We start from the raw sequence: 27,325 nt of genomic DNA on the forward strand, positions 1-27,325 counted from the left end.
CCTAGGAAAATTAAAACAGGCAGAATCTTCCTTTGACTTCACTGAGTTTGCATCATATTCTTTCTGAGAATTACATGGTTCATAATTTTTCCAACGAAAAATAAGATTACTGAGTTCCTGTTCTTCAGTATACTGTGGTCTAGCTCCCATGAAGTGTAATAGGATGAGCTATTCTTTATCATGCAGACCAATGATTTGGTTGTGCTCTTTTAAGGATTTTTGTCTTCAGAATGTCTTCAAAATAAATCCTGTGACAGCCTTACTTCAAGAAAGCTTCACAGTTCATGCCCTTGTGAATCATAGGGTACGATATTCCAAGTATCTACACTTGGTGTAACTCTTCCTCTTGAGGTGGTGGAGTCAGTGAGCATACAGTGCTGAGCCCTACTGAAAAATGCTTACTTAAAACATGGTGGAAAGTATCTTGCCTTTCTAGTGCAGGAGCACAGCTTCCAAAGCCCATTTTTTTGGCTTTGAAAGCTTGAAAAGAATTAGTCATCAAACTTCAAAAAACTTTGTCTTGCTTAATGCACCATGTGCAGAGATATGAAAGGATCTAGTTTCGGGAGCAGGCTCTGACATCTCCCTCCTTAGGCCAGTGGTATCTGTTTGTTGTTCAATTCCAAACTTAGACAGCTCTTACTGTAACTTGCTATCAAATTTCCCATCCTCACAGATAAGATAAAAGCTGACTTGGAAGGAGGTATAAATAATGCGATACTTTTCCTGACAGTCCCTTGAAAAGGGAGCATGGTCTGCGCTCTGGTCAGTTGGCTCCACGTACACAAGGTTAAGAGAGCAGCCTACCCTGTCAGCAGCCAAAAGACACAAGGAAGTTTTTGTGGTTGACACTCAAGTTCAAAGTAAACCTTTCCAAATTCTTTCCAAGTTAAACAAAATCCAGGGAAGAGTTCATGATTCTGGTTTTTTGCTCTGCACTGGCCAGTAGAGCAGATCACAGCCTGCAGCTGCTTGTGGCAGAAGACAAAATGAAAAGTTTGAAAAAAATCTCTCTGGTAGTTTTATTTTCTCTGAGACTTCATTTGAAGTTCTTCTTCAGTGTATACCAGGCAAACCTTGAAAGAGACAAATTCTTGGCAAAGTCTCATTTTAGAGATTTTTATTATAGGCAAGATTTAATGACTGACTGGACTTCCTACACATGAACTTTCTACATGGGTCTTCAGTTCGTGTTATTAAATACTTACTTTTGTATGCAAAATGTGAAATACAGCTGCTCCTTTGTCCAAATTGGTGGCAGAGTTATAAAGATAATTTAAATGTGCATCAGTTTGTACAAGTGGGCTGCAAGAAGAACCTTTTCCCTCATTTCATCCTTAATTCTTCCCTTTTGAGCAAGGTAGAGGTGATGGCTTTGCAAACTGCTCCACCCAGGTGATCCTTGCATCAAGCAGCTCGCAGATTTGCTGTCCCCTTGTACTTGTGCTTGCTCCCTGTTTTCTTACAAGTTTATTCCTCTTAATCAAAGCTTCCTCCTGGTTCCCTGCTGACACCCTACCCTATCCCTGAAGAATGACCCTCTGTGTGTGTACGATGCCAGCACCTTGGGGTCACTGCTCAATGAAGCAATTATTCATGCAAGTCATACATGAATATGAGTTGTTAATAAAATGCTAATTTTAAGTTAATGAGGAATTAATGCACTGTGAAAATCACTTGAAACATTTCCTTTTCTTTTTAAATTAAAAAATTGCAATAGTAACATCACTTGAAGATCAAGATTTTTCAGGCTATTCGAATTGTAAAGGACCTTACTTAAATAAGTGTCTACCACTGCTCTTTGCGTTCAAACTTGGAGTGACGCTGAGGTTTCTTCCATTTAGTAGGGATGGCCAGCATCTGGGCAGCAAACAGCAAAGAAAGAGGGAATTAATAAATGGGCAGTGACAACCTGTCACCACTTCTTTCCTCCCAAGAGTAAAGCAGGAATCAAGAAACTGGGTAACCATCTGGTTCCTTGTCTGAGGACAACTTGACTGCAAGGTGGTGATGACGCACCAGATTTTTAGTAATGCCATAATTCTTCCCTGACTTTTTGGAAGGACCATAGGCTCTCATCACATGCAGTTGTGATTTCAATTTCTCAACTGCTCTGATTACATTTTTTTCAACAGAAAATCACTGTTATTGAGTACACACTGGTAATGGGTGAATAGTTTTTGACTTTTAATTTTTCACCAACTGTGAAAATAACAGACACCAAATTTAGAACGTATTGGTTAGTGTATCGTCATGAGATACACAGCACGCTCTTCTGACCTCATCTGGCCTGCTTCTGCTCCTGTTGAACTCAGTGGCACTACCCAGTTGACTTCAGTGATGCACGTCAAGGCTGGCTTTGGTGACAGACTTGATGACCATGCGTCCACTGCTTGTCAGCAGAGGCAAGGGTTCAGGAGAGACCACCTCCATGGGCATGGCCTAGACAGTTTTGGTAATCCAGTAGTTTTATGGTTATAAAACTTCCCCTCCCTGAAGGCAGAACGCAGTTACAGATTCAGTGCTCTGAGCTGCTGCACTTTCGTTACCCCAAAAAAACTTGCTATAATTTCATCGTTACTAGCCATTAAATTTGTGCTCCATCCGCACTAAAACAATAACAGTGAATTACCAACCATTTTATGTTGGAATAAATGTCATGTTTGGCTTCCAGTTGCTTAACAGTGCTGTAAATTAATTGGATTTTACAAGTCCCAAAAAAGTAGAGCTTTACTTTTTTGTTTGCCAAGCAGCACTATAATGCCATAGAGTGTGCTTCGGGGAAATAAGCTAAGAGGAAATGAATGGCACCTAGTGAGCATTTGACAAAACAAGTGGAAAAATGAATACGGATTAATTCTATGTATATCTTGAAATTTGATGAAGTGACTATGGCATTATAGATCCATGACTTGATAATCCAACCTTGTTTGCATAAATAGAAAATGCTGTGGCATGTTACCTGTGGGAAAAGTTTGCAATTAAGAACCAAATTACAATGTCTGGTTTTGTCACTGATACATGCAGGAATATTTGACTTGACTGTAAGATCTGGTTTTTGGTCTAGTCCTGCTTTGAGATAATTTAAACACTACTGTATGATTTCATTACTGGTTTCAGGAGCAGGCCATGAGCCATAGCATTAAACTTTTCAAAAACTTGATTGATAGATTATTCAGTTAAGGCTATGCAAAACATAATACAAGACTGTAGATGTTCTTATCCTTTTATTTTCTTCATTAAAGTGTTTTTAAAAGAGAAGCTTTAGTTTCAAAGAGGGGCAGTTTAGTCTGATATTATCTATCAGACATTCATTACCGATGAGGTGTTTGGAGACTGAGCCAATACACTGGGCTGAAAAATAATGGGTTTTACAAAAACCATATATTTAAAACTGTTGGATTAACAAGTCATTCTGAAAAAGCTTTTATGCTTGAAATACTCTACTTTGCTTTCCATTTTTTCTTTTATCTGCTTTCTTTGCTCTTCCCCTTGGAGGCAGTGAAAGTGGTCGGAGCACTCCAAGCTTATCCATGTACTCAGAAAGCAAATCTTCACCTTCTGTCTATCAGCAGGCTCCTAGGCATTTCCATATTCCAGGTAGGCATTCACTGCTTAGCCTTTGATCTTCAATTGCTGGCACCTGTTTATTCTCTTCTGAATGTAATTTTTTTTTTTTTGCATTGATTTGTGAATTTCGAACTGCAAGAGAAGAAAATGTCTGATGAGTGAAAATCTGTTACCTGTTAAACTTAATCTCAGAAATAAAGCAGTTAGAGAGCTGTGTACTTACGTATATAAAAAAATGTGTTAGAGAAAGCACACAGTGACAAATGTTATTAAGCCTACAAAGATACAATTATTTGTAGTGCCATGGCTGCATACGTCTGTTGAATTTGTGTGCAGGAGGGAAGGCTGAAGGGGATTTTGTTTTTTTTTTTTCCTTATCCATCTACTTTCTGAATTAGAGAGTCATATTAACATAGACTTTAAAAATAGCTGGAAGACTTTAGAACTCCGGGAAGCTCACAGTGGCTGTGTCTTTGCATATGTACTATACTGTTCGCAAGTTCACATTCAGTCAACAAGCACATTAAATTTATGTCCACACTGTTCAGCTTTTTGACTGCTAACCACACCTACCTGCTCAGTGGAATAGTTTGTTTATTTATGTTGAGCTTCTGGCGTTAACATTTCTGTAAACACACTATAACTTGGAATAGCGTCTGCTCAGGTCTGTAGTACTAAGTAAATTTGATGTCTGTACAACATAATATGGGAACCCTGGACGTGGCTCTGGGGGCTTTCAAAAAGATTCCTGGAAGGCCAAGTTAGCTATACAACTCAAAATATAGACAAACTGTAGGATTTTCTATAAGGATATTGGGCATTTCCAGTATAAACATCTATATCTGAACATGTACACTTTCTTCATAATTAATGGAGAAAGCCTCTTTTCAAGCATGACTGTTACAGTAGTCTGTTGTACCTGTACATGAATTTTATTTTAAGTAGTGACAAGTGTAGCCGATTTGTCTTTGCTGTCTATGAAGTATACATTGGTAGTGCAGATATAACCACCTACGTTTCAGCAAATGGATGCCACTTGAGGTGTCTTAAAGCATTTTGAGGGACTTAGGGGAGTTATGCTGTACAGGTAGGCATAGCCAATGTTTTAAATATATAAAGATGATGGGTAAGGCTCCATTCTCTGGTAACAGCTGGTGAATGACAAACCACTGAATGAATGCGTGGTCTTTGTTCAAGTGTTTGCATTTTAGTGTTGTTGAGAGGAGACAAGAGCAGCATGGTCTGAACTGCTTGCTTACTCTTTTATTCTTTCCTTTCTCTTTCCTCTTCCTCAGACACTGGCGTAAAAGATAACATCTATAGGAAACCTCCTATCTACAAACAGCATGGTACAGTCTGCTTTTCTCTGTTGCAGTTTTCTCTACATGTCTTTGTAAAGAAATGCATATTGACTTCCAAATTAGTTTGCTGTAGTCTTTGCATTTCATTATGTCCCAATAATCGCAAATACAAAAGGAAAAAAGTAATGTGGACGTTAAATAGCATTTTGTTTAACATGCTGTCCAAGGAGTCAGTAAGTTCTCTAAAACTGGGATAATGATATTTTGATTTGTCTTGGTAAGTCAGAGTTAGTACTAACTTCAAAGCAGTTTTCTTATTTATGGAATGGTATAAAGCATGTAAATGTAGAATGTTGCTCTCATGTTTTCAGACCATGCCTTGGGATATCTAGTTTTTGTAAATAATTCTCACTTCTACATTGCTGGGGGAAAAAAAGGTGTTCATTGATAAGTGGTGTATATGAAATATCTACTTTTCATCTGCAAGCTATAAAATAATCATGAACAAATGTAATCACACCATGGCAGTTAGGAACAAATTCAGTAGCTGATAACGTTGGCAAGATATGATTGGAAAACCTTTGGTAGACCCAGCAACAAGACTGCTGTCTGAGTTTCTAAACAACAGAAAGAATTATGTGATGTTTTATGCCACTGAGGATCTGACTTAAGACTCTAGTAAATATAAAAAATAGAAATACAAAGTCTGCATTCTTCTATTATTATTTTTGCTGTATATTTAACTAATTAATATCAATGCAATTTCCATGTTGATGTCAGTGCCTATGTGTTCTCAGTGATGTTTGACAGTGGTCTTGGTTCATGATACAGGCTTAGAAATACAGAATTCATTTTTCTAAACTGAATTCGATTATTAATCTTTAGAAACAAACATGTATGGATTCTGCTGCATTAGGGTGCCTAGAAAGTGCAGAAGTACATTTCTGATTAAAAGTCATGACTGGGGTACTCCTGTACTCAGAAGCGAAGGACAAAAATAAAAATAAAATGCGTAATATAAATCTGCCCCAAACCAAAAACTGTATTTTAATCATGATTGCTTCCCTGCTTGGGAACAAATGAGAGAATGAAGTAAACATGAGAGATGTTAATCACACTGGGAGCAGTAGCTAAGGCACTTTGGGGATGAAAGCATGTATCTTTGGGGGTACAGATGGGAGAACGAAGCTATGCTACTCTTCAAGGCAAGGGAAGGTCCAGTCTGTGCCTGTGAGCAGTGTCTCTGTTGGAGCAATTCTTCCCATCCTCTTACCTTCTAGCAGCACTGTCCGCACAGAGGTGACTTTGCTATGTTATGTGTAAGAGCGAGAAAGCTCCATGTGTCTGTTCTTACATACTTTGGCTTTAGTTGATAGCTGGTAATTTTCCATGAGTCATAGGTTAGGGAACTGCAGATACATCAAGGGCTTCATGGTCAGAACAAGGAAAATATATTTCACGTATTTTTCTGTTGTGGTAATAAGGGGCTTTAACTGATTTTAAAGTACTCAATTAACATTTAGTCCAAAAAATGATGCTTTTAGGTAGTTACCATTTTTATACTGCCTTTCACGGAAAACGACATTTATATCTGTTCCGGATGAAGTTCTAGTTTGGATCTGATAGAGTAATAGGAGAAAGAAAATTGTCAACTGATGTCTCCCAATGGAGTGAGTCAGCCTGTGCACATTCACGGTAACTGGTGCATCATGCTAAAGTAACTCACATTCAAATCATCCAGATTTAGATAACCTCTGTGGTTTTTCTGGGTATGGTTTTGAACAGTCAGGCTTGCTGGTGTTTCAGTGCGCTTTAGGTATCAATCTTTGATAGACATTTTCTGCTCACAATGTCCTAATCTTGGACAAACTAATGTTACCTCTAAGGCAGAAAGATAGAATCTGTTTGGTTTAGAGCTTGATTTAATGTAATGTCAACTTTACAATCTGCCCAAGCTCTCTAATTCCTCCTTGTCTTTAGATGTACAAATCATTTGAGGCAACTACTTAGGCTGAGCAAAACAATGTACTGACAAAGGAAGGAGTTGAATATTACGGTGGTGTTTGGAAAGATCATGAGCAAATGCAACGTTACAATCATCTGGTGTAAATCAGCATGGCTTCATGATTTACACAAGCTGATGATATGGCTCCAATGTCCTGTATCCTGTCTGTGTCATTTAATTTTATGGCTATTTTTGGGTTGCAAAGAGGATTCTAAGCAGCAGCTTTTTTTTTTGTTCCAGGCCAGGCATTTTTATATCAATTTTCTGTCCATCAGATACGCAGTGGAAGTCTGGATTATGTCAATTTTGCACTGCTCTATGGAGTTGTTCCTCATATTCACTGGAGTGAGCAGAGAATTAAATTATCAAGTCAGCAATCTCTATAGGTTAACAAGGATATGTATTTTAAACTTTCTTTTATAGATTATAGATGTTCTGAAACGTTGTGTTGAAAATACATGCTCGTTGTTTTTCTGCTGAAGAGCCAAACATAATTTACTCTAACTCAAAAACCAAAAAAAATAGATTACCTTTCCTTCAAATAAAAAAAATTATTAAATAAAATTTATTTTAAAATAAAAAAATAAATAAAATTTACCTTTTATTCTGGAAGAACTCCCAGCTAAAGCATGAACACATGAGCAACTGATGATTCAGCTCCTCAAGCTAACAGGACACTGAACTGATACATGCTGAAAAGGAGCCAGAGAACATTCCTTTGTCAAAGCGACCAAGTTTGAAAAAACAAGCACAAAAATGTTCTTTAAAACAAAAACTGGAAGAAGCGCTTCCAAAACATTTGGCTTTAAAAGGTTTCAGTTACAGTAGTACCCAACAGATTTGCTGTAGCTACAGCTTCTGTGTTTCTATTATAAACACTCAACTTCAGAATGAAAAAAAGGTGGTGGAAAAAGGGGACATACGAGAGATCAGTCTGACAGCTGGGGTCAGAAAGTGAAGAGTGCGGGAGCCTGCATGGTCATTCTTTTGTGTGTATTCATGTTTCAGAAATACTTGAACATCAGTCAAAGTTTAAAAAAAATTGAAGAGGTTTGCTCTTCAGCAACATTAGGTAGTGATCCATGCAAAACATGCAGTTCACATTGGGGTTCACAGCAGAACTGAGTATCCCTTGTAGCAGTGAAGCTAATGCCCAGTACTGATGAAATTCAGGCCACTTGGATTTATTTGCCAACAATGTGTTGTATAAAGGACTCAGGAACTTAGGAGGGACAGGCCTTCATGGCCCCCGTTGGTTTTGGTTGTACTCCTCTGGATCGCTGTGTAAAACCTTGGTGTTTAAGTAGTTCGAAGTCAGATGCTCTCAAGATCCCATGGAACATTTGAAATCTCTGAATAATGCTTTGGATGAAACTTGTTTTTTTTTTCTTTTGAAAACATCAATGTCTTGAAACAAAAATAATTTCCAAAAATGCATCAGATTCTCTGTATGGATTTCTGATTTAGTGAGAGCAAGATCCATACATATAACCTGGCACAACTCGTTCACTGGTGATTTAGGGTATGCTCCGAAATATCAGTGAACCCGGTTTAAGTCCTTCTTGCAATGTAGGGACTTCCTTTTTCATCTTTCATATATGGATATTTCTTTCTTTTTCTTTCTCAGAGAAGCAGCTTGCCGTCTCGGGAAAATGCCCTGGTCAGCATGCTATCAGCTAACTGTGAAAACCTCCAGTTTTTTCATAATGCTGTTTTTATTTTATGACCCAGCTTTGTTTTGCCACATTAAATTGGGGAAGAAAAAAACCTCTACAGTTACAGATTTTCACCTCTAACCCACAGATTTTTTCCTCACTGCAATTTGTCATGTTTTAAGTATCGCCTCCTCAACAAAACCAGTTAAGGTCTGGATGTGAGCTGTGTAATGGCACCAGAAAATGAAACAGAATAACATTGAAATGCAAATGGTGGTGGCCTTTTGCCCGTGTTGCTTAGACGCAGGGCAAATCCTCTGCAAACATGCTGGCTGGGGAAACGGAGGGGGCAGAGTTGTTCCCAACTTGCTGGGAGTGTTGCAGCACTTCTAACAGTGCAACTTGATCTCCTCCTCACCTCTGTCTCTGAGAGTCTAATCTGAGCCTTAACTTTGGTATTATCATACTATTTTTATTATTAATAAATATGTTTTCTGGCTATGTTGCGTTGCATGGGGCTCTTGTGTTGCCCTTTTACTCAGGCATCGCAGACAACCCCCTTGTTATGGTGGCTTCTCATGGGCTTAGAATTATGCTAGATCATTGCATTATTCCAGTTTTGTACCATTAAACTCTCCCCAAAACAACACAGAGTGATACAAAGGCACGTGGGATTTTGGGAATTTATCTGAAATGATGTGAAATTTGGCACAAAATCTTTCTGTAAGATTCTGAGGTGTAACTCAGTTTCTGGTACAATACTCTGGGACATCAAAGACAAGGAAAAACACATTTGATGGTTGGGAACTATGTAATGACTAGCTTTTAGGTTTTCAGGTTTGAGTTTTTCTTCTCAGCAAATTGGAAAGTTATAAGAAAATAAACCAACAGTAAAATATCAGCAATATTTTTTTTGTTAAAGGACTCTTTAAGAGGGCAATATAGTCAGAAAAGTGGTTGGTCACAGAATTGTGAATTTTAGAGTCTGACACAGCCTCTCTTGCAGATTTCATGAAGAGGTAATACCAAATTTGTTCCTATCTTCTTTACCCTCATTGCCTGTCCTTTTTGGGAACATAGGAGGCCCAGGTGTGCAGACCACAAATATCCATGTAACCATATTTACTTTCATGGACATGGTAACACAGAAGAATGGAGAAATTACTTGCTTCTGTGTGCAGTGATCATATAAATCTGTCCCTAAGTTATGATGTAGGCTTTTTTTTCCAACCATTCCCCAACAGTAGTTTCTTCCTAAACAGATAGGTTCAAAACCCAGCAGGAGCAGATTGTCTAAATTCACCATATGCCTGAAGGATGAGTATTAATGTAATCATTTCAAACTGATTTTAAGTAATTTTGTGAAGTCATAGCTCTACACATCGAATTTTCTGCCCAGCTCTGTTTTTTTTTTTATTTTTTTTCCCCTCTTGAAAATATTTGGAACATAACCACAGCCAAAACAGAAGACAAAAAAGATGTTATCTGTTCTAATTTTTAAAATTAACTTAATCTTCCAGCAGCAAGAAGATCAGAAGGGGAGGATGGAAGCTTGGATCAGGACAGTAAGAAGGTAATGATCACAAAGAACAAAAGGGAGTAGTTTATTGATCTTTCTTGAAGCAACTGTTTTTTAAAACATGTTCATACATAAAGGTATTCTTTCATATAACTGAAATAATCATTGCTACTTATAGGTCTTTCCAAGAAGATACAGAAAAGCTTAATCTCTCACCCGGAAGGTTTAGAATCAATATTCTAGAGTAAAGAAAGAAATAGGCATATGGACATTAAGCGCAATAAGCTCATGGATTTTCACTCAAGGCTCAGTATATACATGGGTGATTCAGCTAAGCCTGTGCACTTTTACTTAGGGTGCTTGTTAACATACAAGAAAAATGTTAACAGCAGATTAATTATAAGAAAATCACACAGTGCATCTTCTGAAGTGGGGTGCAGTGGGCAGCTTAATTAACAGAGAAACTATCTTCAGCCCAGCTGAAAGTTAAAAGTTTTTGGTAGCTGTGATGTGTAAGTCATGATTTAGTCACCTTTTATAATTTGATAAAGAATGGTACAAGTTGCAATGAGCATGAACATACGATCAGTTCCCAAGACTTCCTAGACAGGTGAAGCAGGAGAACTGCATTCAGATGTTAAATCCTGAATCTTATAACAGGCTTTTACTCTCTCCAGCTAAAGACCAGTTGGCTTATTCTGAAAGGGGATACGGACACCAGAACTAATTCCCCGGATTCGGACACACGATCCCTGTCTCTTACTGCCAGAACTGACAGAGAAAACTTCCCAAGGGCGCAGGAGGGCACGACTGCCGGCTATTCCCGTGAGTACTGCATCCCTGGCCTGCTGGCGCTGTCGAGTAGGAATGTGGCAAAGGAAGGTGGCCCTGCTGCAGCCTCGTCCACATAGCTCTCCAGTTGGCGTTATATGTAATTTCTCTATCGTAATTACACCTGCTTGTCAGTTTGTTTTGCTGTGGCTTGTAAGCATTCAGTGCCTTCAGGCTTCGATAGTGAAACTATTTGTATTTTCATATTAGTGAAAGAAGCATTGCTTCTATGAAGAAACTGTATCATCTCTTTGGAGAGCAGAGATTCCTTACCACAAAAACCTGTCCCTTATTAATACATAAAAGTGCCTATTTATTAGATACTATCTGTTTTCATTAGACAGGATGGTAGTATCAGACGGATTGTTGACTTGTGCTAATTACTTCTCGATACAAGCTATGTATTTTGAATATTGGTAGAGCCATTTCTTCTGTATCGTGATAAGCACAAAGGACACTTTGCTCCAAAGATTAATTTAGAATAGGCATTTTTTGTTATCCCTCAGTTATACCTATAAGCTCACAGAAATCCTCCAAGTGGAATAATTTTGTGACTAAATACTGGTCTGAAGACCATGTGCCCAATGCTCCACATTTCAGCAAGTCAGGAGGTGAAGCAAATGGTCATCAGAATTGGGTTTGAATTTTACTTTTAGATAAATGACAAAAAATGGGTTAAATGAATTTTAACAGATAGCTGGGCCATTCCTCTCCCTGCTTCCTCCACTTTACACCATACAGCAGAGCAGGTCATCTGGGGTGAACAAGTTGGGGAAGCAGTTTTCCAAAAGAATGCATCCAATGCGAGGCATGTCTGGCAGCAGGGCTAGGATGTCAGTCTTGTGGGCATTTTGGTAATGCGATAGCTGGCTCCATCAACTTATATTAAGGAAATTATGGCTTAGCTATTCAAGGAAGAGGAAAAACAGATGCTACAAAGTCTGTCACAAGGCTGTAACAAGATAAAGAAGAAAAGTTATTTTGGATCATCAGTCTCACTGGTCTAACTTGAGGGGATTTGATTCCTTAGTCCTCACCAGACATTGCATACGTGTGCACAAGGTGTATCGTAGGATTCCCTGTGCAGGGGAAACCAAGTCTGACCACCTCACACACCTAACATCTATAAGTCATTGCCCAGACATGAACACCGGAACCTTTCATTGTAATGTGCATGTCAGGTATGTTTGGAAGCTTTCTGGAGTTGATCTGATGCTTTTCTACAGATGTATTGAGAGAATAGTCCTTGCATGCAAATTTGAAGTAGGGAGAAGTATGTAGCACACCAAGAACTGTGATATACAGGGACAACATACAGTGTCAATTTTTTTCATGAGAATATTGCTATACCTGTCACTCTTCTACACCAGCATTTATCTTTTTTTTTTTATTATTATTATTATCTTGGGAATGTGGAGCTATTAAAACTAGAAATGCAAAAGATTGTTCACACCTCTGTCAGGGTCAAGGTCACTTCTGTGCCAATGCAATATAGGTTGTGTAGTTCATTTTCCATTGCTTTTTGTCCGTGTTTCTCTGTGCCTCATGGAAGTTGGCCCTGTTACCCAGTTAGCAGCTACACAGAAATGATGTTGAGGAAGTTTTCTTTTCCTGACATTTACACTTCTTTTTTTTCCCTTTCTTTATGATTTTATTCAGCCACCTGACTGTTTTAATACCTATGGACATTCTAAGTAATTCCTTCTCAGTGTTTCCCTATTAAGTTCTGAGTATTTGTAGTCTGTCACATACCCCGTTGGCCATGGAAGAGTAGCTGCTCTGCCTCTTGCACTTATGGTTGAGAACTCTTGACATTCAGCCCCATGTCTGTGGCATAGTCAGTAAGTATCAGAGAAAATAAACTTTTCAGGTATAGGTTTGGTGCCAAGTGGTTACATGCAGAGTTGGGGGGGTTAGCAGGCATCAGAATGCACATCTCTCGTGATGTGTCCAAACATACTGTGCAAACAGCCCTGTGTTCATCTGCCCAGCTTCTGCTGAGCAAACCAGAGAAGGGTTATTCTGCTCTGTAAGATACTTAGCCATGTTATGCGGCTATATGCATCTACATCTAACAACAAAGCACATCAGTATGAGGCTTATGTAATTAGCAGGCATCTAGAATGGAGCTTGCATCTCCTTACATCCACCTGTGTAAATGTGTCTTGTTTCTGTATATGTAGATGTTTAATAGTTAATCATTTACCGTAATTCATGATTTATTTAAGTGTCACATATTTAGGAAAGCAGACATCTAGCAAGATGTGTAACCCTTGCTGTTCATGTGTCCCTGAAGTGCTGAGAGGCAACCTCGGAGTATCCAGGTTAGACTGAATGTCATCCTGGAAAAAGCAGCAGCCGCGTCCATGCAGAGAGTAGCTGACGTTCAGATAGTGCCTAATTAGGGAGAAAGATATACTGCTTTGTCTTGGCCAGTTACTCCAGAAAATTTACTGTAACGGTACAACTGCAGTTGGATATGATAATGAGCAGTATGTGGTTGTTGGCTTTTAGTGTTATATTATTCTTTTATATTAAAAAAGAAGCAAACTAAAACGTGTTTAACTTTGTAACTCAGTTCATGGGAAACAGAAGCTAAGCGAAATACCGTTCCCACTGGAGTCAGTGAGCCTTGCTAGCTTGTTTGGGGCTTTATTTGCCGCTTGGATGTTTTCCAGCCGGCCACACGATGTCGCTTGTGCCCGCGGATGTGGCTCAGGCCTGGCAGCCTGGGAGGCGGCTCCGCAGCTCCTGCCTGCTGAAGGGAATTGCCTTTGCTTTCCAACTGGCCTTTACCTTAGTGCGTTTTTCCTTGGTAACGGAGTGGTGTTATCTGGCGATAGAACGAAACCGCCTCACCCATCTTCTCTGTAGCCAAGAGGCCAAGACATTGAGCTCCGCACTGATGTTCAACACCAGCATCTTTTTCCAGGCAGGAGCAGAGATGGTAGTTGTGTTGCAGATACATTCGTCCTGTCTCACAGGTATTATACTCTTCGCCCTCTGGTGTCACTACCATTCAGATAACAGGCAATTAGAAGTTTCTAGTTTCCAAATTGGAATAGCTAAGTGATCCATCTAATTCAGTATTCATCGCTACGTCCCTGTATCAGATGTGGAAACCCCCTGCGGGGCTGAGAACAAAAGTTCTGCTTGTAGTTTATACCACTCCTCAGATGGTGGTTGATTATGTTTCTAAAACATCTCTTGCTTTTATAGATCATCTTCATTTTACGAGCTTAAATAAGTCAAGTCTATCAAACCTTCTTTCCTGCGGTGGGCTTTCATTGCCCCAGTTATCCTGTAGGCCACTGGTCTGGTGGAGTTAATTTAACCCACTTGAACACTGAGGAACAAGAACAGCACAAAGGATTCCTCCAGGATCTCTTGTCGCTGCCTGAAAATACTATTATTTCCATATCTTATATGTATCAGGACAGGAATTTCTAACTTTCACTTTTTTTTACGCTTATATTAGCAACTCAAAGTCATCTGGTGACTGAGCTGTACGGCTAAGCCTGTCTCCTTCCCCATCATTTCCAAATTATGAGCTGTCAGCTTAAATAGTAGAAGTTTGGGGTATTTATTAGTCCTCAAGTGCATGACTTTTCCCATGAATTATTAAATTTTATCCCATTTCTATTACTCTAATGTTCAAGGTTATCCCAGTTCTTTACGGTATCCCAGTCCTCCTCTATATTGGCAGTGCTTTATAACTTTGTGCAGGCAGCAAAGTTTATTAGCCCATTACTATTTTTGGTGTCCAGATTATTAGTGAAAACATGAGGCAATTTCAACTCAGCCCCAGTCCACACTGACACTTTTCTCTATCAGCTTTGCTCGGTTCTCACTACCCATTTCTTACATTTCATTATTTCCTTACTGACCCTATAATTCCTCTAATAAACTTCATCTTCTCCAGATTTGCATTTAATTCCATGTGTGGCCAAATACCAAATACTGTAATGATATCACATTAGATGAGATCCAATAAAATTTATGTTGTGCAGAAGGCATTTCTCTTAACAAAGAGAGCTACCAAGCAAGTCTGGCACTGTGCCTTTAACTTATGTCAAACCAATTAAAATCTATGTGAATATAATTGATTTTCTGTTTACTTCAATGTTTTTGTTCAGTCTTTCCTTAAGTTTTCTGTTGGAAGCAAACTGGTAGCTCCTCATTATCTTTTTCCCCCTCCTAAATATAAAAATTATGGTTGCTGTTCTCCAATGGTAAGAGGTATTGGATTTGCAATTTGATGTGAGCTTATCGCTCCCTGTTTAAGTACATTAAGTGCTTTGAATTATGTTTCCATCACGACTGTGATTCATTGGTGCACCCTGATTCCGTTAGCTTTCCCTTCTTGCTCAGTAGTCTACCTTGTGTTCCTAAAAACGGAGGTGAAATACTTCAGTTTTGGAGCCCTACCTAGGTTGCCTTTCACCTCTGCTGTCTACTGACATAGCGTAACGCCAAGTGATCCCATTTCTTGTTCTTTCCTTGTTCTTTTTTTATTTGGGTAGCTGGAGAACCTTTTGCTATTTGTTTTAATATCATTTTCAGTGTTTAACTCAGCTTGACTTCTGGCAGTTCTCACTTTATCTCAGCACATCGTGAGCTCTTTGCTGATCCATCTTTTGTTTTTTCTTTCTGTGTGCTTATTCCTAATCATCTCCTTAGGGTATTTATTAATCCAGTGGGGTCTGGATTCCCTTCCTGCATTCCCCTTTGGATACAGATTGCTAACATTTTTGACAGAAAGAGGCGTTGTACATTCAGTTCTTTGAGCTAACTTCTGTAACTCTTCGCATCAATTTACCAAAGTTTCCTGTACTGGAATCAAGAATGTTTATTACACACATATTTGTTCATCTTATGTTTAATTTAAATTGATTCAGCTTGTCACTTCTATACAGCATTATTTTTATTAACAAAAAACTGATCTCAAACACTTTTTGTCCTTTCTCTGACAAAAGGAACTTCCAAACTTTCTTATTAGGCTCTCAATATTAAAAGTAAGGCTCTTCAGTTGTTTCATAGTGACTGCACACAGTTTCATCACCATATTACATCCAGTTTGTTCATGGTAACCCCACTTTGCCAATTTTGTCTGTCTTAAAACTTTCTTTCTCTGGAGTGTTTATACTCTCACTGATTTACTTTATCCATTGCCATATCTTCATTTATGCTTCTTTCCACTTGAAGCAGTAGAAGAAGTTTTAAAGAAAGCAAAAAAGTTTTTGTGGTTTTTTTTTAAGTGGTAGGATACCAACCCTTCTTTTTTAAGAAATAAAACCAAAACCAGACCACATACATCATGATCAGAAGTGATGTAACTCTAAAATGATGGTACCTTTAATCCCATTTTCAAGTCATGGTTTAACACCTAGTTGGAGGGCAGAGATTTAACAAGCTTTCAATTCTGTTTTGCATCACTGCATAAGGCTTCCGTAACATGAATCCCACAATTCTCTTCATGTCCTGCCCCGTACGGTGATTGCATCCTGGCATGCTGTTATTTATAGACATTGTTACACATGTTCATGTACATTAAATAGGGAGAAAAGATGAGCATTGCTCAGTTATATTTCATCCCCTTAATAGAATGTACATGTTGATCTTGTAATTGCTATTTCTGGATGTTTTCTTGAATTCTGTGTTTTAGTAGGCTATAAAGGCTTTACAAAAAATATAGCTGTATGTTATGTCTTTTACAGGATTTCCATATTCTAAATCTGCTTCTCTACCTGGCTATGGAAAGAATGGCTTACATCAGGTAGGTATACATTTAAATGCATTCTCCGGGCAATAGGTATCATAAATAGGCACCTTAGTAACTAGTTGAAAGTCTACACAGTATTAACACTTCAAAGGTGTTTTGGCTGCCAGCCCTGTCTGACAGATTCATACCCTATGTGAGTTACAGTTTGTCTGTCTGCAAGAGTGAGACAGACTGAGGCTTCTTTTAATTGTGTGCATCATGAGCATTGGGAATCTTGATTCTCCTCCCAAAACAAACAAAGGTCCAAAATGTACAGGCTGCACATATTAATAGATCACAGTATAGCTTGAATTAATGATAGAGGGTTAGGCCTATAATTAGTCAAGTAATGATCTTAGAGCAAAGGTGGAGCAGCCCACATCCACTGCATTTCTTGAACCATCTGTTCTGGTTTTTTTCCAGTATGCATGTGTATATATATATGTATATACACACACAGTCAACGTACTTTTAAGGCGGCAAGGGAGCAATACAGAGAGAATGGCAGGCAGCAATCTAGAAAGCAAAATGCATGACAAAATTATGATCAGACTAGGCGTTCTTTTTCTAATCCTTTTTTGTAATTTTTGTACATCTTTAGGAAAAAGGCATCTTTGATGCTGTGATCTGTCTTTCTTTCTGGCATTTAGTATCATGGGTTCTCAGTTCATGGCTTATATTTTTAGGTACAAACTCATTATGGTTAATAGTGATAAGTTGGCAATACATAGATGATCGTGCACTTACATTTTGAAGATTGATTTGTGTCTATATTACATGGACAGGACCTCATTCAAATTCCCTCCTTTCTCCAAAGGAAGATGTGAAAGCTGCAAAGTACATGAGCAGGATTAAACTACCCCAGTGATAAGAGTCAAACTGCAGGTCATTGGAAGGAGCTGCAAGAAAGCAACGATCAGAGAGTAGCTAAATGAATTTTTCAGTGGCTACTGCAATGTCCATCCCTTTGAGTTAATATTACAAGACTAATTGTGCCTGCATTGCTTCAATACCTGACTGCTTGAATTCCTCTCTGAAGGAACCAGTGGCAGTGCAACTTGATCAAATGAGATTTAGGAATTTGAAAGGGTCTAGATAAACCTGTCCCCACCTATGAGTCAACAGCTTTTTTTCTAACTTTTCAGAATAACCATTACCAGTAACCTGAAGCGAGCAAGGGACCGACTTGTGCCCAGCCACTGCGCTGGTGAGGCACCAAAGCCATCAGAAGGCTTCCCACAGATGAGGCCAAAACAAGCTCCATCAGCAGTGGAGTTGGCCCCACTTGTAGGTGGGAGCCGTGCAATGTAAGATGAAAGCAGCAGATGGCAGCATTTGTCCCACCTAAAGGGTCCAACGTTACAGCCGAAAACTGTAGGAAAGTTGAAAAGGTTGCTCGTGGTCAAATCCTTGAGGCCAAAATTCTTCTCAGAATGGATGTCCTCTGTTTGGATTGCAGGTTCATACCAGCTTTTGTGGTTTGTTATTTTTAATCAGCCGTCCCGGTGCTGCATAACAAAATAACCCAAAACCAAACAATAAGGAGCCTTGCAGGTTATTGTGAGCGTAGCTGTGCACACCATCGATACCCTAGCAGGCAAAAATGAGACTTGGGGAAAAAAAATCATATAATAGTGCTTTTCTGATCTCCTGTAATGTTTTTATTCATACCGTTTGCCAGCAAAGGAGAAAGACAGTGGGTCAAACAAAGCTATGGCACATACGCACAGTTCTGCCTAGTCTTAGTGGTGTCAGCAGTGTGAAGCAGAAAGCAGAATGAGACAAGTTTCAGTGCAGCATAAGTGATTTGTGACGATGGCAGTAAGATGTCTGCCTCGTAGGGAAAGGCATGTGACAGTTTCAACCCAACTTTACTGCCAGGTCTTCAAATGGGGGTGGCTGGTGGCTTTCTGACACCTTTCTACCTCATTGAAAACTGTGAGGAATCAGAGTTCAAAAAGGTCCCAAGGGCTTAGGGGTGAGGTGGGATAATACAACACTGCAATTGCCTCTCTGAGTGACATCCAGGCTCCAGCTTTCACTGGTCTTTGGGAGTTCACAGCGTAGGCAGCAAACTGCACATGCAGTGCCTCTGAGGACCCAGGCGTTCACTTGACCCTCCATCCTCGCCTCCAGGCAGTGCTCCATCTCTGCAGTCGTAGATCAGTGGGTGTTGCGAGCACTCGGGACTCCTGCCTTGAGCAACTGGGTCAAGTTCGAATGAGACTTTATTCTCTTTCTCTCTTGCAAGGATCTATATTTTGATTGTGTGGTACCAACTGGTCTTCTTTTTTCCCTCAACAGTGTGCAGAGTAATTTTGCAGTGCATTTTGCTGCTATATTGCTTCTTTCTTTCTCTTTCAGCCTGAAAATATGGGCCAATATGAAACGGACCAGGAGACAAGCTGGGGGATGAAAGGTACATTGCAATATAATTTCCACTCCAATTCATTTTTTCTTCCTTCGAGGATGCTCATTAACATCTTGCCATAAAGGGTTACTATTCTGAGATCTTCCCATAGTTCACATAATAATGACTAGACAGAGACCCTGCTCAGTATCATGTTTATCACAGAGAATCTTCTTTTTATCTGACTGAACATGAGGATCTGACTGAAGTCCTGCATCATAAAGTGGTTCAACCATGTTAAGTCAATCCCAGTATGCTCAATATGTGGCAACAGCCTCTGGTTCTCTTTGCATAGCAGGTGGTGGTCTTATATCAAAGAGAGGAAGAAATTTAAGATAATCACTCCTTCAAGATGTATCTAATTAAAACAGTCCATTGTGCTTCTTGTTTGTGCTACAGTGTGGTTAAAATGTACAGAATTCAAAAAGCAGAATTTACTTGCATTCATGTTTTTTATTACAGTTTAAGTGGACTGTGAACTTAATATGGAACTTGGGTTGGAATTTTCAAAAGAGCTGAGCAATTTAGAAACATGCATCTACTCATGAGGAAGAGCAGGATTTTGTTTCCAAGACACTTAATCTCGTTTTAAAAATATTACTCTAATGCTCCACTTCATGCCTCTGTGTTCATACAAATCTTTGTCTCTATGTTTGAATAGTTTAAAGTACAGATTTTGAAAAGTAGACTTATCTCTGATTTCATTTCAGACCATAAAAAGGTCTATGAAAACATACTGGCTATCCTGGTTGCATTTAATTATCAATGTGAATAGATGATCTTGTGGTAGTCATATCATATATAGTCATATACTGACCTAAGTAGAATAATCTTGTGCTAGTTTAGATCCAGGAATCATTGTCCCCACACCCCCAAATCATCTTTTCTTCGCTATCGTTATTCCCACTGCAGTCAGCCTAAATGCAGGATGTTGGCATCTTGGAATATTGCATTAACTCAATGGTTTTCATATATGTTCCCAAACTGACACGCCTCTAATAATCCATGTATTTTAACTATTTTCAGTAAAGGACAATAAGGGCAGGACTTTTGGATGACAGACTGACTTAACTCTGCACAAAAGCTTCCTGTAAAAAGAAATTCCCAATTTTGCCAGACATACATACTCACTGTATAACCCAATGGCATCAGGAGATGGATTTTCTGTAATAAGCCTTTGATTTCGAGGACTATTGCTTCGGTAATAGACAGCGTTATAGACATTCAGAGCATGGGGGTCAAATGCTTACTGTGCATGCAGTTACCTAACAACTATTTAAAACCATAAGAGAGACGTAATAGCATAACAAATTGCTGATGTACCTAGATGTTCATTACAGTGACTCCAAAAGAAGCCTATAAATTCTAAACTGTGAACCTGTTCTCATTCTCTTGCAGAATACAAGGTAAGAAGGGCTTTTCCAACACTGGAAGAACAATCAGATTCAGCACTTCCTAGCAAGGTTACATGTGTTCCTTTTTTTTATTTTATTTTGTTAATTTTTGTCCCAGTGAAATATTTGTCAAATTGGGATGCAAGTATGTACCGTTTAAATTAGTAAGTTCCCCACACTGTCATTTCCACACATCAGAGTCAGATTGGGCTGGAGTTCATATGCTCTTGTCTTTTTAACAGATTTATCCTTACGAAACACTTATTGTAACAAACCGAGTTCGTGTGAAATTGCCTAAGGATGTGGACAGGACCAGACTGGAGGTAGGAGTGATATTTGCTTGATGGCATTGCAAGTCTTTGTCCTGTTTGTTTACCATCTTAGATATTCCTGTGCCCAAGTAATAGCAATGAAAGAAGAGAGATGAGAGGAATAACATTATGTATTAATTTCAAAAGACTGGTATGTAGGCAATTTAACTAAAAAAGAATAGCCAAAAACCTGGCAAATGTCTGACCAAATGGTGTTTTACAGATACTGATGAAACCCATTAGTTCTGGGTGATTATACAGGATATTGAAAGTTGGAATGGGGTGGGTGGAAACTTGTTTTTTTAATTCCTATAAAGAACAGTGTCTTAGCATAACCCGAGTATTATAAAAAAGCTCCATTTATCCTGCAAATATGTGAACCTGTTTCTGGTCCATTGACTTATTCAGCCTCCCCTTTGGCTGTGTGATTCATGATCACTGTGCTACAGATTTGCTGTAGCATCCACCTCTCAAAGAGCAGTAGTATAAGCTGGAGAAATGCAGATATAATTTATTGTAAAGGAAAGCTTAGTTTCCAAAAGCGAAATATTGAAGTTGATGTTCAGGGAAAATTCATGAGGTTGATTTTTTTGACTGAGTAATGACAGGACTGACTAAAGACTCACCTAAATTATTGAATTAATGTATCTTTGTGTGAATTGCTATTAAGAAAAAGAGTTCAATAAAAATTATGTGATTAACAATATTGGACTTCTGGGAAGATTTATATTTAAACAAATTTATTGTATTTTCAACTTGATAAGGTGACAAGAAAAGAAGAAAGAAACTTTAATCTTACAGCAAAAAAAAGAAGAAAGATTATGAAGTAGCAGAAAGTTCCTCATTAAAGATCAATTTAAAAAAAAAAAAATTACCAAATTCTCATATATGTAGTATATTTCGGAAATGGTGTTATGTTCTTAAATACTTCAATGCGCTTGTTGTTTGATTACCCAGCAAGTGGTATTGATTTGATTGTAAGGAAAAAAGAGCCTCAAATGTGTGCTGTTTTAAGCCTGGGGTATAGCAAGGCATGATAGCAACAATAAAAAGCATAATGAGTCCAGAAAAAGGAGCAGGGAGTTAGAGGGATACTCATCTGGACACATCCTATAAAGGATTCTTTTATATATATATATACATATATGTATGTGTGTATATTAAAGAATGGAGTGTTTAAACACATCAGACTGGTCTGAAGAGCAAATGCAGCTCCAAACTGCTTTTTTAAGACAACATATAGTTTGCTTTGGATGGATCACGCCTGTCCTGGCTGCCATTATCCATAACTCATACACTGTCCTCAGCTGGGATCGCTGTTTGTTTAACATTGGAGTTGCTCAGTCGGCCTCGCACCAGGTGCAGCCCAGTGCCTGATGGCTCCAGGAGTCCGACCACTTCAAAGATCTCACAGAGGTTTGCAAAAAAGAACAATAAACGAGATCTGCTTCAAACCTGCACCAGAAAAGCGATAAGGGGAGCAGGCTGATCCTGCTGATTGCTGCAGTATGCTAAACGTGTGTCTGCAGGAAGGACTCCTTTATAGACAATCTTTCATTTATTAGGGATTGGTAGTTTTTTAAACAATTAAATTAGCAGCGTTTTAATAGGATTACAACTACTGGAAAAACAGAGGCAGCAGCTCATCTACGCATTCAAACTATATGCACAGTTGAGTGCCAGGCACAAACCGTTGTCTTCCCTGCTGGCCTCTTCCCCTTCTCCCTGTCCCTTCCTTCTGCATTACAGAATTGCTGGAAATAAATAACTTTGCATAGAAAAGCAGTTTATTATTATTTCCTCTTGTGGCAGAAGAAGAAGATTGTAACTTAGTTGCTGACTTTGCATTCAGCAGATTTCAGCCTTGGGCAAGACAGAGGACTCGGGCAGCCCAGGACTATGTGGGTTTATAGGTTTGCACAGGAACAGACCAGGATTAGACACACACCACACACACACCCCTTGTTAGCAGAGGGCCCACTTAGCGTATCTTGGTGTCTTCAAGCTTTTGGGGGCAACACTGGGAATACTGGAAGCAGGTACTAAGGTTAGATTTCACCTTTTCTTGAGCTCCATTTCACGTTTGCTAGAGGGTATGATTCGATGCTCACGGATCTTTAGGAGGCAAGTGCTCTCTCTGAGCAGAATTGGTTGCTGGCTGATCTTCTGTTTTCATCTTGCACAGCCCATGTCACTTGTGAAAGGGCTGGATTGTGCCTACAGAAATGGTGAAGGTGCTAGCACTGCTAAGCCTATGTATTATCCAAACTGTTGAGTGATTTATCTAGGAAAATCTTTTAAGAAAAAATCCATGTGCTAATATTCCAGTTTTATTCTGACCAGTTTTGCAGGCTGAAGCCTCACCTTGCTCTTGCTGCTGCAAATCAGAACAAGCTCCTGGGTGTGATGGCTGTGGGCAGGGTACAGGTGGTGTCAGTGAAAGGAGACCTAGAAGCAGTGTGTTTTATATCAACTGTCAAACCTGAAAGCGGTCTTACCGTGTCCGGTATGATTAGAACATCTCACACATGATGTGTCTGATTTCTGGTCTACTTAGGAGCAATAAGGTGACTAAATCTGCATGAGCTAGATTTATTTAACAATGCTCTTCCAAGTTGACTTGAAGCGGGCTCCTGTTTGTGAAACAGAGTTTGTTGTGAACTTTGAATGATCCGGTATAGATGTCATGGAAAAGGCGCTGTTGTTTGTCTCTGATTCCCTCTTCCAAGGGAAGTCTCCTATATTGAGTGTTCCTGTCATGAAAAATGAACTCAAGTAAATGGTATTAGCTCCTTGGGTCAAATTAAGGGAGGCTGCAATGAAGGCCTCGGCTAATGGTCAAGGACCGCAGCAGGGTGGGGTTTTAATGGGTGGTAGTGTTTTCCTAACTTTGCTCCCATTGTGAGTATTTTTTAGATTACGCTGTTGTGTAAGAAATTTATTTTAAGGATTATAAAAAATATTTTCTTGTAAAAATGCGTATTTTTCTAAGCCCAAGAGGTATCTAGAGATTAGGAAGGCTCAACTGGTAATAAATGCATTCAAATAATAGGAATTCTTTCTTCAGCAGCACATCTATCTAAGTGTAGAAACACTCAACATGTTTTTGCTTGCTTGTTCTAACTCAGCAGTGAGGCAGAAGTAGCCCAGTTCCTTCTGCTCCTCCAGGAGATGTTTATGCCAACAGTGAACTAATAATGCAGCATTGAGAACTAGTTATAATAAACGACCTGCTGATTTTTGAATACATTACTGGCACCCTGGCTTTTGAATGAATAGCCTGGATCTTCGTTTAGTATACGCTGATTAGAAATGCAAGGAATTTGCCCTAGATAAGGATTTGGCCCAGGAATTCTTTTAGACATTTCTGTCTACCACAGTGCTGTTTATTCTAACGTTAGATGAACGGAGCAGCATTCCCGTGAGCTATTCTAACGGGAAATGGTGAAGAACCAGTTAATTCAGATAATGTTGCAGAACAACAAAGCAGTAGGACAGGATTGGATTATACAGTCTGGGTGAAGAGGAGGAATTGCACCCTCACCACGTCTGCAGATGCCACAAACTGGGGGGGACAGCAGTTGATGCTCTGGTGAGCAGAGCCTCCGTTCAGAGGGACTTGGCCAGGCTAGAAGAATAGGTTGACAGGGACCTCATGAAGTGCAACAAAGGTAAAGCCACATTCCTGCACTTGTGACAGAATAACGCCATTCAACAGCACAAGATGGGAGGAGCAGCTCTGCAGAAAAGGACCTGGGGGTCCTGATGGAAAACAAGCTGAACATGAGTCAGCAGCGTACCTTTGCGGTAAAGGAGTTATAAAGGAAAATATACCCTTCTCAGAAGTAGGCACTGGAAGGCCAAGAGGCAACAGTCACAAGCTGCAGGAAGGGAAATTACAATTAGATATAAGGGACAAGTTCCTCACTGGGAGAATAGTGCAGTGGAACAGGTTGCCCAAGAGGCTGTGGAGTCTCCATCCCTGGAGCCGTGTAAAACTCAGCCAAACATGGCCCTGAGGGATGTCGTCTACTTTGAAAGTTGGCCTTGCTTTGAAGACCTCCGTAAGTCCCTAATTTGCTTAGATTGCTGTATTCTCTGAAGACAAAACCTTAACATAATATAATTCCAAAATAAGATTATTGGTGCTCTTGCTCCAATAGCATTTGAAAAAATACATAATTTGGTCTATCTTGGAACATTTTATCAAAAGGATCATTTTATTATGCAGGGGCTTAAATAGCAGTGTCCTGGAGCAAACTTCCCTGTTTTGGACAACTTAAGTCCTGAGTTTCCATGGACTAAGTCATCACCTTTGGATGGTACACATCAGCACATTCCTTACCTGCTGGTTTCCCAGTGGTGTTCCACATGGCCTGTGGGTTTTTTTTCCAAAGGAAGTTGGGCTTATGGACACTTTTGAAAATCTTGATACCTCTTTTAAGTACTTCAGTACCTTTTGTGATTTAGGCCTTGGGCTCCTAAAAGTATGCACTTGATACTTTTATCTTAGATTGGATATTGTTTGCCTGTTACTCAGTCACAGCAACGCGATTCAGTGCTTGCACATCCAAATTGATGGTTCATGCTCAGCTGCATAGTTGTTTTTTTCTTTTTCCTCCTGAAGTTGCTTTTATCACAGAGTATAAGATTTCTTTTGTGGTCACAGGCTGGTGGTTTTGAAAGCCAACATAGCTGGAGTCTTCCATTTGGAAACCATCTTTTAGTGTTTTCATTTGATTTTCTTATCTTAATGTATCTTAGTTTCTTTAGCCTTTTCTTTTGAATGTCAGAGAGTTAAAAGCATTATTCATTCATGCCTATCAAATACAGTAGAAAGTAAATTATTCCACTTTTGTTTGAGCCTGTTCATTCTTTGTTTAACAAGGATACACTGAAACAATTGCTAAGGAAAAAAAAATATTCTGGAATGTCAAGTAGCAAACGTTCATCTGCTACCTTGTTCTCTTGTAAACAGAAGTGAGAGATTTAAACATGGGTGCAGTCTTGTTTGAACAGAGCACTCAAATTAATTCAAACATGCTTTTCCTCTTGAAACTGCTTGTCTGGATTTGTTTTAGGGATGACATTTTTTCCACTGTTTTTGTTTTATTCAACAGTCACCCTGGGTTCTAGCCATTTGGGCTGCAACCATTTTAGGACTGGTTTCCAGTAACTGAGCCTGAATTTATAACTGCCCCAGCTCCTAGATGTCATTCATACAAGTAATGTTGTGTGTCCCACCTCCTCTGGAGCTCAGGTGGGGAAAATCAGAGCAAAACTGGAATGCTGTGTGTTTTAACATAGAGAAGTGCAGTTTGTAGTTTGGGGCTAGATTTGAGGTTATGGGCTCACTTCACGATGAAGCTCATAACCTGGAGTGAAAAAGTGCAGGTCACTGGCTTCAGTGGAACTTCACACTGTTTAACTTGAAAAATGTTTGTGTGGTGTTTCTTATTCTAGGCATATGCTTGTGTTGTGATCAGTGGTGGATGTCTCGATCAGTTTTCAAAGCCCGTACGAAAGGAGCCATACAAAAATATGCATTAGAAATTATGTGATATGTATGAAAGCTAATTCCTATCAGAGTGGAAACGCTGTGGGAGTAAACAGAGATTAGATGTGGAACATTAATATTACAAATGCACTACAGCCCAAACTAAGGGAAACTGGAAAATCTGCTTTAAGCATATGGTATTTTGTACCTAAATCAAATGAAATTTTTGAAACTCAAAATCTTTTATATGTTTTCATAATTCATTATGGATTCATAGTTTCAGTTTTATTTATGAATTATTTTCTTAATTATATAATATTTTTTATCAGCAGTCTGCTGAAGGCAATTACTTATGTCAATGTCAGTATGAAAAAGCTCATTTGATTGAATGACAGAATGATAGCACAGGTTATCCTCAGAGATGTTCTATGTGTACCGCTGTGTAGGTAATATATTGATATCCCTGAGAGAAATACTTGTATCTTTTCAGCTTCTTGCATATTTACAGATCACAGAATCATAGAATCGTTAAGGTTGGAAAAGACCCTTAAGATGACTCAGCTGGGGAAAATATTGAATGTACAATGCTACTACAGAATATTTTGCATATGCCTTGTGATATTTCACAAGAGGGTAGATTGTAAGTACCCCACAGTAGTAGTGCTGAGTGGAATGCAGCTTCTCTGTGAAGTTTCATAATACCCTGAGATACTAAACAAGAGACGTCCACAGATCCAGGAGTCCTGTATAGACACCTGGGGTGACATTGGCACAGGGAAGGGTTTCAGACTCCTTCCCTCAGTGGTTCTGTTACACTGCTCTTCCTGGGAGCCTTTTTGGGGACCCACATTGCTATGTGGAAGCAGAGGAGAGAGGGGGATCTACACCTCCTGCCAAGGCTCAGTTGCACAAGTGCTCCAACTGGTCAGTTGTGACAAAGTGCCCTCATCTAGCGTAACCGCAATTGTAGCACCTACTGCCTCATCCCCTGATCAATGGACTTGCTCTAGTTATCTTTTGATACCTTTTGAAGTTCATTAGGTGGCAACTCATGGCGTTTCTTAACTTTCC

General features: G+C 39.2%; 1 protein-coding gene across 11 annotated transcripts in view; it reads left to right on the forward strand.

Moving 5' to 3' along the window:
* The window catches only part of ABLIM2 (actin binding LIM protein family member 2), a 147,336-nt gene that overhangs the window by 111,892 nt on the left and 8,119 nt on the right, over positions 1–27,325 (forward strand). For 8 of the 11 annotated variants that reach the window (XM_087736499.1, XM_087736504.1, XM_087736503.1 and 5 more), the window contains 8 exons: positions 3,499–3,600; positions 4,866–4,919; positions 10,052–10,104; positions 10,728–10,875; positions 16,599–16,657; positions 19,007–19,061; positions 20,451–20,515; positions 20,689–20,769. In XM_087736499.1, the coding sequence (XP_087592625.1) occupies positions 3,499–3,600; positions 4,866–4,919; positions 10,052–10,104; positions 10,728–10,875; positions 16,599–16,657; positions 19,007–19,061; positions 20,451–20,515; positions 20,689–20,769 (617 nt within the window). The remainder of the gene's footprint in view (positions 1–3,498; positions 3,601–4,865; positions 4,920–10,051; positions 10,105–10,727; positions 10,876–16,598; positions 16,658–19,006; positions 19,062–20,450; positions 20,516–20,688; positions 20,770–27,325) is intronic. The other 3 variants (XM_087736507.1, XM_087736509.1, XM_087736502.1) reach the window with 2 other exon arrangements.

This window comes from Nipponia nippon, unplaced genomic scaffold (genome assembly GCF_047370975.1).
Source record: "Nipponia nippon isolate SJK-2023a ecotype South Korea unplaced genomic scaffold, ASM4737097v1 scaffold_6, whole genome shotgun sequence".
Classification (NCBI taxonomy): Eukaryota; Metazoa; Chordata; class Aves; order Pelecaniformes; family Threskiornithidae; genus Nipponia; species Nipponia nippon.